Source organism: Pristis pectinata, chromosome 26 (assembly GCF_009764475.1).
Source record: "Pristis pectinata isolate sPriPec2 chromosome 26, sPriPec2.1.pri, whole genome shotgun sequence".
NCBI classification, from domain to species: Eukaryota; Metazoa; Chordata; class Chondrichthyes; order Rhinopristiformes; family Pristidae; genus Pristis; species Pristis pectinata.
In genome coordinates, this window is record NC_067430.1 from 24,064,385 (window position 1) to 24,076,744 (window position 12,360).

A 12,360-nucleotide genomic window follows, 5' to 3' on the forward strand; every position below is an offset into this window, starting at 1 on the left:
CAAGCAGGGCAGCAGAATAAAAAGGTAGAAATGTTGTAAAGAGGTTACTGAGGATTTCAGCAAAGGGTGAGCTGATGCAAGACACAGCTAAGTGCTGGAGGTGAATATAGGTTGACGTAATGGTGTGGACGTGTGAACGAAACCTCAGCTCTAAGTGAAACACAACACAGAGGCTGAGAATGATTCCTCTCAGCTTCAAACATTTTCCTGATATGGGAATGATGGCAAAAAGCAGAACTCGTAATTTTAGATCTTTCAAAAAGATCAAAGTTAAATTAATATTCTCACAGTAGTTTGATGATTGTAAAATTTGTAAAATAGTGAAGGTTATTTTCAATCTAGCTGAAAACAATTTTTGAAGTCGAAAATGATAAGAAGATGCACACAGTAAATCAATCACATACGTGTTTTGTGTCTGTGTTTCCAAGAAAAATAACCTGTCACGGTGGCAATCACAACAATTCCAATCAAAGAAACAGAGACGGCAGAAGCTACAATTGCTGGGTTGTGCACTTTTCCACACTTCACATCAGCTTCAGTGCTCCCTGGTTCAACCTGTTTAAGGTTGAGCTTTTCACATCTGGGGAAGAGACAGAAAAAAATAAATCAGTGCCAGCATCTACAACGGTTGCTTCAAGTTCAATTACAATAAATCTGTTGTAATTGATCTGTTATTCAAATCTTATTGTAACCCCAGCAGAGTTTAAGTTGGTATTATGAAGAGTTCAGGAAGAGGTCAACTGCTAATGATCTACAGGATCTTTCACCACCACCTGAGTGGGCAGACAAGGCCTTGGAGTGACATCTCTCTCACGGCACCGCACTGGAATGTCAGCCGAGATTCTGGGGATGAAGTCTCTGAACTTGGACTTGAACAACCTAGGGTAAGATGCATCCACTGTGCCAGTGCCAACTTCTGCATAAACAATGTTAAGTAAAACAAAAAATTTCCAAGTAAAACAGAAAACCTGATGGGATGAAATAATGTAGCCATTAAGGGGCAGTTAAGTTCCTTTGTCTGTGTGATGTGTTGCTAATGTTGTCAAGTCCAGAAAATTTGTACAGTCTGGCATGTTGGGACATGCCCAAAAGGCCAGCATAAAAAATGAATGAAAAAGGAAGAGAGGGATGGCAGTCAAAAATGTCCGGTCCTGATGCAAACAGAAAGAAGGAATGAGTTAGCTAAAGTTTAGATAACAAACCATCCTCAACGCCAAGGGACTGCCTGAGAGCAAAAAGCACCAATAGGAAGGCCGGCATTTATCCCCAATCCTAATTCCCTTGAACCCAATGATCTGCTGGGACATTTCAGAGGGCTGTTCAGAGTCGACCAGATCGCTGTGGCTCTGGAGTCAAATACGTACCAGACTGATAAAGCTGGCAAATATTCTCACTATTGACTTTAGTCAACAAGGAGAGATTTTACAAAAGATCCAACATCGAAGGAAGATTGGTTGAATATTTCAGAACTTAGAAAACCTACAACACAATTCAGGCCCTTTGGCCCACAAAGCTGTGCCAAACATATCCCTACCTTAGAAATTACTAGGCTTACCCATAGCCCTCTATTTTTCTAAGTTCCATCTATGGTACAGTACGGTGCGGCACAGTCGAATAGCGGTTAGCGTAACGCTATAACAGCACCAGCGACCTGGGTTCAAATTCCGCTGCTGCCTGTAAGGAGTTTGTACATTCTCCCCGTGTCTGCGGGGGTTCCCTCCGGGTGCTCCTGTTTCCTCCCACGTTCCAAAGATGTACAGGTTAGGAGGTGTGGGCATGTTATGTTGGCGCCGGAATAGTGGTGACACTTGTGGGCTGCCCCCAGCACATTCTCAGTAACACAGAAAGATGTATTTCACTGTGTTTCGATGTACATGTGACTAATAAATAAATATTTTATCTTACCTATCCAAAAGTCTCTTAAAAGACCTTATCGTATCCACCTCCACCACCGTTGCACAGTACTCCAAGTGGGGTCTGACCAGGGTCCTATATAGCTGCAACATTACCTCTCGGCACCTAAATTCAACTCCACGATTGATGAAGGACAATACACCGTACGCCTTCTTAACCAAAGAGGCAACCTGTGCAGCTGTTTTGTGCGTCGTATGGACTCGGACCCCTAGATCCATCTGATCCTCCACACTACCAAGAGTCTTACCATTAATACTATATTCTGCCATCATATTTGACCTACAGAATGAACCACTTCACACCTATCTGGTTTGAACTGCATCTGCCACTTCTCAGCCCAGTTTTACATCCTATCTATGTCCCGCTGTATCCTCTGACAGTCCTCCACACTATCCACAACACCTCCAACCTTTGTGTCATCAGCAAACTTACTAACCCATCCCTCCACTTCCTCATCCAGGTCGTTTATAAAAATCACAAAGAGTAAGGGCCCCAGAACAGATCCCTGAGGTACACCACTGGTCACTGACCTCCATGCAGAATACAACCCGTCAACAACCAACCTTTGCCTTCTGTGGGCCAGCCAGTTCTGGATCCACAAAGTAACGTCCCCTTGGCTCCCACGCCTCCTTACTTTCTCAATAAGCCTTGCATGAGGTACCTTATCAAATGCCTTGCTGAAATCCATATACACTACATCACTGCTCTTCCTTCATCAATGTGTTTAGTCACATACTCAAAAAATTCAATCAGGCTTGTAAGGCAGGACCTGCCCTTGACAAAGCCATGTTGACTATTCCTAATCATATTATACCTCTCCAAATGTTCATAAGTCCTGCCTCTCAGGATCTTCTCCATCAACTTACCAACCATTAAAGTAAGACTCACTGGTCTATAATTTCCTGGGCTACCTCTACTCCCTTTCTTGAATAAGGAAACAACATCCGCAACCCTCCAATCCTCCAGAACCTCTCCCATCCTCATTGATGATGCAAAGATCATCACTAGAGGCTCAGCAATCTCCTCCCTTGCCTCCCACAGTAGCCTGGGGTACATGTCAGCCAGTCCCGGCGACTTATCCAACTTGATGCTTTCCAAAATCTCCAGCACATCCTCTTTCCTAATACCTACATGCTCAAGCTTTTCAGCCTGCTCCAAGTCCTCACTACAATCACCAAGATCTTTTGCCATAGTGAATACTGATGTAAAGTATTCATTAAGTACCTCTGCTATTTCTTCCAGATCCATACATACTTTCCCACTGTTACACTTAATAGATCCTATTCTTTCGCGTCTTATCCTCTTGCTCTTCACATACTTGTAGAATGCCTTGGGGTTTTCCTTAATCCTGCTCGCCAAGGCCTTCTCATGTCCCCTTCTGGCTCTCCTAATTTCCTTCTTAATCTCCTTCCTGTTAGCCTTATACTCTTCCAGATCGCTAACATTACATAGCTCTCTGAACCTTTTGTAAGCTTTTCTTTTCTTTTTGACTAGATTTATTACAGCCTTTGTACACCATGGTTCCTGTATCCTATTGTAACTTCCCTGTCTCATTGGAACATGCCTATGCAGAACTCCACACAAATATCCCCTGAACATTTGCCACATTTCTTCTCTACTTTTCCCTGAGAACATCTGTTCCCAATTTAAGCTTCCAATTTCCTGCCTGAGAGCCTCATAATCCCCCTTACTCCAATTAAACGCCTTTCTAATCTGTCTGTTCCTATCTCTCTCCAATGCTATTGTAAAGGAGATAGAATTATGATCATTATCTCCAAAATGTTCTCCCACTGAGAGACCTGACACCTGACCAGGTTCATTTCCCAATACCAAATCAAGCACAGTCTCTCCTCTTGCAGGCTTATCTACATATTGTGTTAAGAAACCTTCCTGAACACACTTAACAAACTTGTTGTCAAGGGATAGCATGTAGGTTAGTGTACAATATTTGACTAAAGATAAATACACGGGGCACATCAGAGGTAATGGAGTAGGAATGCTAATGGAAGCCAGTACAGTCGATTGCTTACTTGTCATTGGAAAGTTAAGAATGGAACAACTGAGAGCAGTGTCACACAGCTGGAGGATGTCAAAGTCAGTGGGGAAGTTGACATGAAGTGAAAGAAACATTTACCACAGTGACAGACATTACATCATTTTTAATATGGATTAGAGTTGTTTCAGAACTTTATAGTGGAAACCTAAAGGAAAGAATAAATCATGGAATTACAGGCAAGATCATTATGAACCCTGCCCTGTATCTCAACCTCCAACAGCACAACCTCATTAGTGGTTAGAGTGTCTATAGTGCCCATTCCCACAACCTACCCAACATTTGAGGGCATGATTGCCTCAAAGTGTTCTCATTGGTTCAGGTAGTGAGTTCTGAGCTTCAGCCATGTTGCAAGATTGCAGGACTTTGGACCTAACATGCAATGATGTGCATGTTGGACATCAGTTTTAGTTCCCTTCTCCCCATGGTCTTGAGTAAAACTGGACTAGGTTTTGTGTACAACAACAATACAACACTTTTTTTGTTAAAGAATATGCTTGTATAAATATATTTGCTAAAGGAATTTTTATAATTCAATTGACATGATTATGCTTAAATATAATTACACTTAAATTAAGTTATGCAGAGAACATATGATTTAGGTTTTCAATTTCAAGTTTACTTAGAAATACCCAAAATGGAAATGCATCACCTTAATTGAAATTATATGTGCAGGTTGACTACAATGAGCAGCTGTTAACTGCGGTTAACCATGCAGAACTTAATTCATGGTCCTAAAATGTCTAATATTTAGCTGAAGTTAAAATCAAAGTCAAGTTCATTGTCATATGCACAAATACATGTCTGCACAATGCAATGAAAAACTTACTTGCAGCAGCATCACAGGCACATAGCATCAGAGACACAACATTCACAAGAAAAACATAAATTATACACAATTTTTACACAAAAGAACACAATTGGAACGAAAATTGGATCTGCAATTTTTCTGTGGTGTGGAAACTTTGGAATGAAGAAAAGTACTTCCAGTCTTTTGAAGCTCTGTAAGGACCAGCAAACTCTCTGAAGTAAATGAGTCTGTCATTATAATTGTTCTATCTGGGGGCTTGCTACCCAAATGCAAAAGCCCCCAGGTATTCCTGAAGGGAGTGACTGATATTTGGGATACGGAAAGGAAGATCTAGACAATGAGACAATTCACTGAAAGATCTGCCACCAAGGGCTGGGCAAAAGGAGGGAGATACTTAGCAGATGCACATTTGTAACCAGTGGGTCAGCAGGTTTGTCTCTTTTACTGCAATCAAAGAAGTGAAACAGATCGTAGAGAAAGCACAGGACAGCATTTTCAACTGACAGGATTTCAACTATGTTCTAACTTGTTAACATTACATTAGAGCAAATGATTAATTGTTTCTGAAAGGCAGATTGTGAATGACAGGAAGAAATGAGAAAAATCAACAAGGACTTTTCTGAACATCGATGACTATGGGTTTTTAAAGTACTTACACTGTCCATTCCTTACACTCTTCTGTTGAAGAATCACTGCTTGAAAATGTTCCATCAGGACACTCCCCACACACTGTATCTTTCAAATGTGTTCCTGAAAAATAAAAGAATCAATGTCATTTCAGGTAACTGGTATAGAGCCTGTAATACTGGTGTTAGAAAGCTCTTGTTACTTCTTCATGCACTCCAGTTAAAAATGGTTAATTTTCCTTGCACTTAAACAATGTTTAAATTTGAACAAAATAAACCTGCAGTTTTGGACTACCACTTCCATCAGTTATCACCTGCAGCATGTTGAAAATGACAAACCCTGCAGGGAATCCACTTCACTGAGTAGTTCTCAGTGTTTAGGTGCACAATTATTTGAACCTGTTTTAACATCTACAAATACCTTGTCAGTTACTCAGGCCTAGAAGTTCACCCATACTGCTTGGGTCACACCACTGTACAAATAGCACTTCCAGCTCCTGGGGAGCACAGGAAAGGAACAAGTGCACGCTATAATAATGGAGGAATAGTGTGGGAGTTCTATATCAGCAGAAGAACTTGCGCAGGCTTTGGAATAACAGTGTGAGAAGAGGGTAGCCAAGGGAACATCAGAACAATAATCATATTGAGCTGTTCAACAAAGAACTGGTGCAGACCAAGGAGGAGAGGAATTTCAGACTGTGTGTGGTCAGGAGTGCAGTCAAGCAATAAATTGGACAATAGTGGCTGAAAGTCAAGACTGCCCAATAGTGGGTAAAAATAGATAGTGGGATGAGTCAGCTTCTTAAAACACAAATCCAAAGACCATTCTAAACATGTGCAAAGGACTCAGAAATACATCCAACAAGCTGCAGATGGCAGGTGGGAGCAACAGGCAGCCATCCAGCCAGGGACAAACTCCCATTGGTGCCGGTGATTTCGATTTCCCCTGTCCTGCCCTGGGGACAGCACTTAGCAAAGGCACTCCAACAACCTACCTTTCTCTTTAACTCCTTGACCAGGTGGGCATGTTGTGTGCTTTCTGGCCAACTGACAGTTGTCAATGCAATAATATCCTTCCCTGGGCTCACATATCGTATTGCGAACGTAAGTACATTCTTGTTTAATCTGAAGTCCCAGCTCTGTAAATAGAAAACATTTATGAGATCCATGTAGAATTAATATGAACTGCTTTCTATTTCAACTTAGACAGAAGGTGCAAATCTGAAGCAGGATTTGGCTGCTCAACCCCTTGTGCCTGCTCTGCCATTCAAAAAGATCTTTTACCTCAGCACCACTCTCTTGCACTAACCCCATATCCCTCAATTCCCTCAAAATCCAAAAATCTATCACTTAAAGTGGATGTGCCCAAGTTCCAGACACCCCAGCAAGGGGAAACTTTATACCTGCTTCTACCCTGTCAACCCTAGTAAGAATTTTTAATGTTTTGTATGTTTTCATGAGATCATCTCTCATTCTTCTCCTAAACTCTGGAGAACATGGGCCCAATTAGTCTTTCCTTATAGGACAAATCCTTATCCCAGGAATTCTTGTTGTCCTCCCTCTCTCAAAAATATGTCCATCCCTAGGTCAAGAGACCAGACCTGTACAATGACATCACAGGTACGGTCTTACGAAAGCTTCAGCAACATTTGAAATATACCTGACTCTTCCATTATTATTTGAAGTGGATGACTGCACTTGTTTCCACATTATATTCCATCCGCCATGTCTTGCCTATTCACTTAGCCTGTCTGTATCCCCTAAAGCCTCTCCATATTCTCCTCACAACTCACACTGCCACCTGCTTTGTATCTGGACATATCGCTCAAAAAGCAAAAATTGCAGATGTTGGAAAACTGAAAGAAAAACAGGAATTGGTGCAAATATTAAGCAGATCAGCTGATATGTGGACTGACATAGAGAATTAATGTTTCCAGTCAATTACATCATATCCCCCCATCCAAATTACTGATGTCGATGGTGAACATTCATCCCTATGGCACAATTATCACAGCCTCCCAACCAGAAAAATCACCCTCTTGTTCCAACTGTTTGTTCATAAATCCTTATTCCATGCCCGTATGTTACTCACAATTCCATGTGTTCCAATTTAGCTTATCAATGTTTTGTGAGGCACTATTTTAAAGGCCTTCTGAAAATAAAAATATACCCCTCCACTGCTTCTCTCTTATCTACTCCGGTAGTTACAACCTCAAAATGATTTCCCTTTGACAAATCCCTGTTGATTCCACCCAATCCAATTATTCTTTTCTAAAGTGCCCTATTACTACTTTCTTACTAACAGATTCTAACATTTCCCTCTCTACTGATATCGAGCTAATTGGTCTGTGTGACAACCAGTGCATCTCCTACATTAACATCCAACTATTTAAAAATCTGGGGATGCAGGTCATTAAATCTTGATGACTTACTGGTTATCAGCGTCATTAATTTCTCCAGTGCTACTTTTCACTAGTTTATTTCAGCTCCCTATTCTCCCTAGACCAATAGTTCTCCACTATTTCTGGGGGGTTTCTGGGTCCTCCTCTCTGAAAACAGGCACAAAATATTAATTTATCTAACATTTCCTTATTTACCAAGTCCATAAATTATCCTGTCTCAACATATATATGATCCAGATTATTCTTTGCTATTTTGCTTCCTTTTTACATAAGGTTTTATGTCTCATTTTCTGCATCTACTACTCTGCTTGCTGCCTTCTTGTTAATTTCTATATCGTCCTCTGTCGAATTCCAGAAAAAAACCCATTCCTCACCTTCATGGCTTTCTGGCCACATTACAAGCCTATTCCTTTTATTTAATAATAGTTTTATGCTGATGACACAAAAATTGGTGGAATTGTGGATTGTGAAGAAGGTTGTCAAAGGGTACAATAGGATTATAGATCAGCTGCAAATATGGGTGGATAAATGGCAGATGGAGCTTAATCCAAGCAAGTGTGAGGTGTTGCACTTTGGGAGGTCAATTGTTAGGGGAAATTATACAATAAATAGCAGGACACTTAAGAGCAATGATGTACAGAGGGATCTTGGGGTACAAGTCCATAGCTCCCTAAAAATGGCAATACAAGTAGATAGGATGGTAAAGAAGGTGTAGGGCATGCTTGCCTTCATCAGTCAGGACATTGTATAAGAGTCACACAGTCATGTTGCAGCTGTAAAAAACTTTTGTGAGGCTGTATTTGGAAGATTGTGTGCAGTTCTGATTGCCCCATTGCAGAAAAGATATGGAGGCTTTGGGGAGGGTGCAGAAGAGGTTCATCAGGATGCAGCCTAGATTAGAGAGTATTAGCTATAAGTAGAAGGTGGGCAAACAGACTGTTTTCTCTGGCATGTTGGAGGCCGAGAGGAGACCCGATAGATGTTCATAAAATTATGAGTAGATAGGGTAGATAGTCAGAGACTTTTCCCAGGGTAGAAATATCAAGAAAAAATACTAGGTGAAAGGGGGTTAAGTTTAAAGGAGATGTGCAGGGTAAGTTTTTTTACACAGAAGTGGTAGGTGCCTGGAATGCGATGCCAGGGGTGGTGGTGGAAGCAGAAATGATAGTGGCATTTAAAAGGCATTTAGACAGACACATGAACAAACAGGGAATGGAGTGGTATGGCTTATGTACAAGCAGATAGGTTTAATTTACTTTGGCATCATAGTTGGCACAGACATTGTGGGCCAAAGGGCCTGTTCCTGCGCGGTACTGTTCTATGTTCTTTAATGCCTCATTACTTATGCCTGGACCATTTTTGTGCCTCAAAGGGAGACATTTTTTCTATATTGTATATTAATTAGTCAAAGAGTCATACAACACAACCACAGGCCCTATGGCCCACCACATCCATGCTGACCTTTTTTCCCTGGATCCTTCTACACCTTGCCTATTTAAGTGTCTATCTAAATGCCTCTTAAATATAGTAATTGTATCTGATTCCACCATCTCTAGCAGCTCATTCCAGCTATCAACCAGTCTCTGCGTACAAAGTTTATCCCTCAGACCCACTTCAAAACTCCTTCCTCTCACCTTAAATTTATGTCCTCTTGCTTTTGATACTCTTTTGTTAGCAATTGCTTGTTTAATTTTCTAACTTTTAATTCAACATCCCAATTTACCAGAGCCAACTCATGCTCTATATTTGTATTGATTGTTTTGTTTAGACCTAATGACCTGTTTAGATTTAAATCACTTTCAATACTTATTTAAGATGTTGTCATCTCATGATCACTCTTCCCCAAAAGCCCTTAACTACTAGACTACTAATTTTCATTACACAGTACCGGATCTAAAATAGCCTGTTCCCTCCTGGGTTCCTCAATGTACTGAAATAGAAAACCATTTCTTTTATACTCCATGGTTTTGTCCTCCCCACTTCTTGCTAATTTAGCTTTCTCAATCTAGACGTAGCTTTAAGTGCACCACGATTATTTTATTTCCCCTGCCACATGCACCTCTAATTTATTGATTTCAACTATGCCTTACATTGACACTATTTGGTCGTCTGTAGACACTCTTACCAATCTGTCCCTTGCTCTTTCTTTGTCCACCCAAACTGACCCTAGATCATGATTTTCCCAGCTGAGCTCCTTTCTCTTCCCTGACCTTATCTCAAAGTTTTAAAACAGGGTCCACGGTGACTTGGCTGTTAGGATTCAGAATTAGCTTGCCCATAGAAGACAGAGGGTTGTGGTCGAAGGGTCTTATTCTGGCTGAAGGTCTGTGACTAGTGGTGTTCTGCAGGGATCCGTACTGGGACCTCTGCTGTTTGTGATGTGTATGTACGTATATAAATGACTTGGATGAAAACATGGATGAATGGGTTAGTAAGTTTGCAGACAATTCAAAGATTGGTGGCATTGTGGATAGTGTAGAAGTTTGTCAAAGGATACAGTGGGATATAGATCAGCTGCAGAATAGGACGTAGAACTGGCCGATGGAATTTACCTGAACAAGTGTGAGGTGTTGCACTTAGGGAGATTAAATGTAAAGGGAAAGTTTACAGTTAATGGTAGGACCCTTAACAGCACTGACGCACAAAGGGATCTTGGGATCCAAGTCCATAGCTCCTGGAAAGTGGCTGTACAAGTCGATAGGGTGGTAAAGAAGGCATATGGCATGTTTGCCTTTATTAGTCGAAGCACTGAGTTCAAGAGTCAAGAAGTTATGTTGCAGCTTATAAAACTCCAATTTGGCCACATCTGGAGTACTGCATTCATTCCTGGTTGACCCATTAAAAGAAGAATGTGGAGGCTCTGGAGAGGATGCAGAAGAGGTTTACCAAGATGCTGCCTGGATGAGAGGGCATGTGCTATATAGAGAGGTTGCACAAACAAGGGTTGTTTTCTCTGGAGCAGCGTAGGAGGATGAGGGAAGACCTGATAGAAGTTTATAAAATTATGAAAGGCTTTGATTGAGTACACAGCCGGTATCTTTTTCCTAGGGCCAAAATGTCTAATACTAGAGGGCATGCATTTAAGGTCAGGGGGGGAAAGTTCAAAGGAGATGTGCGGGGCAAGTTGTTTTACATAGAGAGTGGTGGGTGCCTGGAATGCGCTGCCAGGGGTGGTCATGGAGACCACAGAGGCGATTAAGAGGCTCTTAGATAGGCACATGAATATGCAGAGAATGGAGGGATATGGACCATGTGCAGGCAGAAGGGATTGGGTTTCTTTAGTTTAATTATTTTGGCACAGTATCATGGGCTGAAGGGTTTGCTCCTGTGCTGTACTGTTCTATGTTCTATCAGGGCTATCCTTCATCCTCTGCTGGTGGGTTAACCTCCTTTCATTTTTGTTGGCATTCTTTTCCTGCAAATTTGTTGACTACGACTGAAAATCTTACCCAGTTCTCCAGCAGTAGAGGAAGACAATAAAAAAGGGCTGTCCATTCAATTTTCAAGCTGCTTCAGATTATGGTTCCTATTTTTCCCTACATCTCTACCTGCTTTCCTCCATATCTTTTGATAAACTTCAGATCATTTGGAGGCAGTTAAATATTCACACCACCCTTATGGAAGGAAATATTTCCTGATTCCACTGCTAAATGTATCAACTCTAACTTTATTATGTCCCATTTTCTAGATTTCAATATCAGAAGAAAATTATACCTTTCTCTCTTCTACATACAGTAAAACTCCATTAATCTGACACTCTGACAATGGTGGTGTTGGACTGGCATATTTATTGGACTACTGGATCTTATTCCAATTAATACTCTAAAACAATTTTAATTCATATTTTTTGGACATTACACAGTCATATAATAAATTTTCCAGCAAACCTGGTATGTTTAAATGGAGCGTGGGAAACGGGCTACCAGCGGGTTTCAAGGGAGCATAGGACAGAGGGCCTCATGAGTTTCCAGGGAACATGGGAACTAGAGTCCCAATGAGTTTGCAGGGAGCGCAGGAACTGGGGACACAATGTGCTAAATGGTAGGTGGGAATCAGAACCTGGAGACCCAGCTGCTAAACTGTCGGGATTTCCGAACAACTGAATAGTGGGTTATCAGAACTTTACTGTATCTACTTTAAAATAATAAAGGGACTCAAAAAAGACTTTAATGAAGTTAGTCTTCAACTGCCAAATCCAAGGGAAGACAAATCAAATTTATGTAATTTCTGTTCATAATTTAACCCTTTAATATCTCATACAGTTCTGATGAACTGGGAAGGTGCGCACAGGAATGGGAGATGGAATTTAACTTGGACAAGTGCAAAGCGATGGATTTTGGGAAGTTGAAATAAGATACAAGACAGATATTTATCAATTAGTCATATGTACATCGAAACACACAGTGAAATGCGTCTTTTTGCGTTACTGAGAATGTGCTGGGGCAGCCGGCAAGCGTCGCCACTCTTCCAGTGCCAACATAGCATGCCCACAGCTCCTAACCTGTACGTCTTTGGAATACGAGAGGAAACCGAGGCACCCGGAAGAAACCCATG

General features: G+C 41.2%; 1 protein-coding gene across 3 annotated transcripts in view; it reads right to left on the minus strand.

Annotated features, from left to right (window-relative positions):
* The window catches only part of LOC127583299 (tumor necrosis factor receptor superfamily member 14-like), a 54,913-nt gene that overhangs the window by 12,668 nt on the left and 29,885 nt on the right, over window positions 1-12,360 (minus strand). For all 3 annotated transcript variants that reach the window (XM_052039135.1, XM_052039134.1, XM_052039133.1), the window contains 3 exons: window positions 6,400-6,543; window positions 5,435-5,528; window positions 405-580 (listed from right to left, as the gene is read on the minus strand). In XM_052039135.1, the coding sequence (XP_051895095.1) occupies window positions 405-580; window positions 5,435-5,528; window positions 6,400-6,543 (414 nt within the window). The remainder of the gene's footprint in view (window positions 1-404; window positions 581-5,434; window positions 5,529-6,399; window positions 6,544-12,360) is intronic.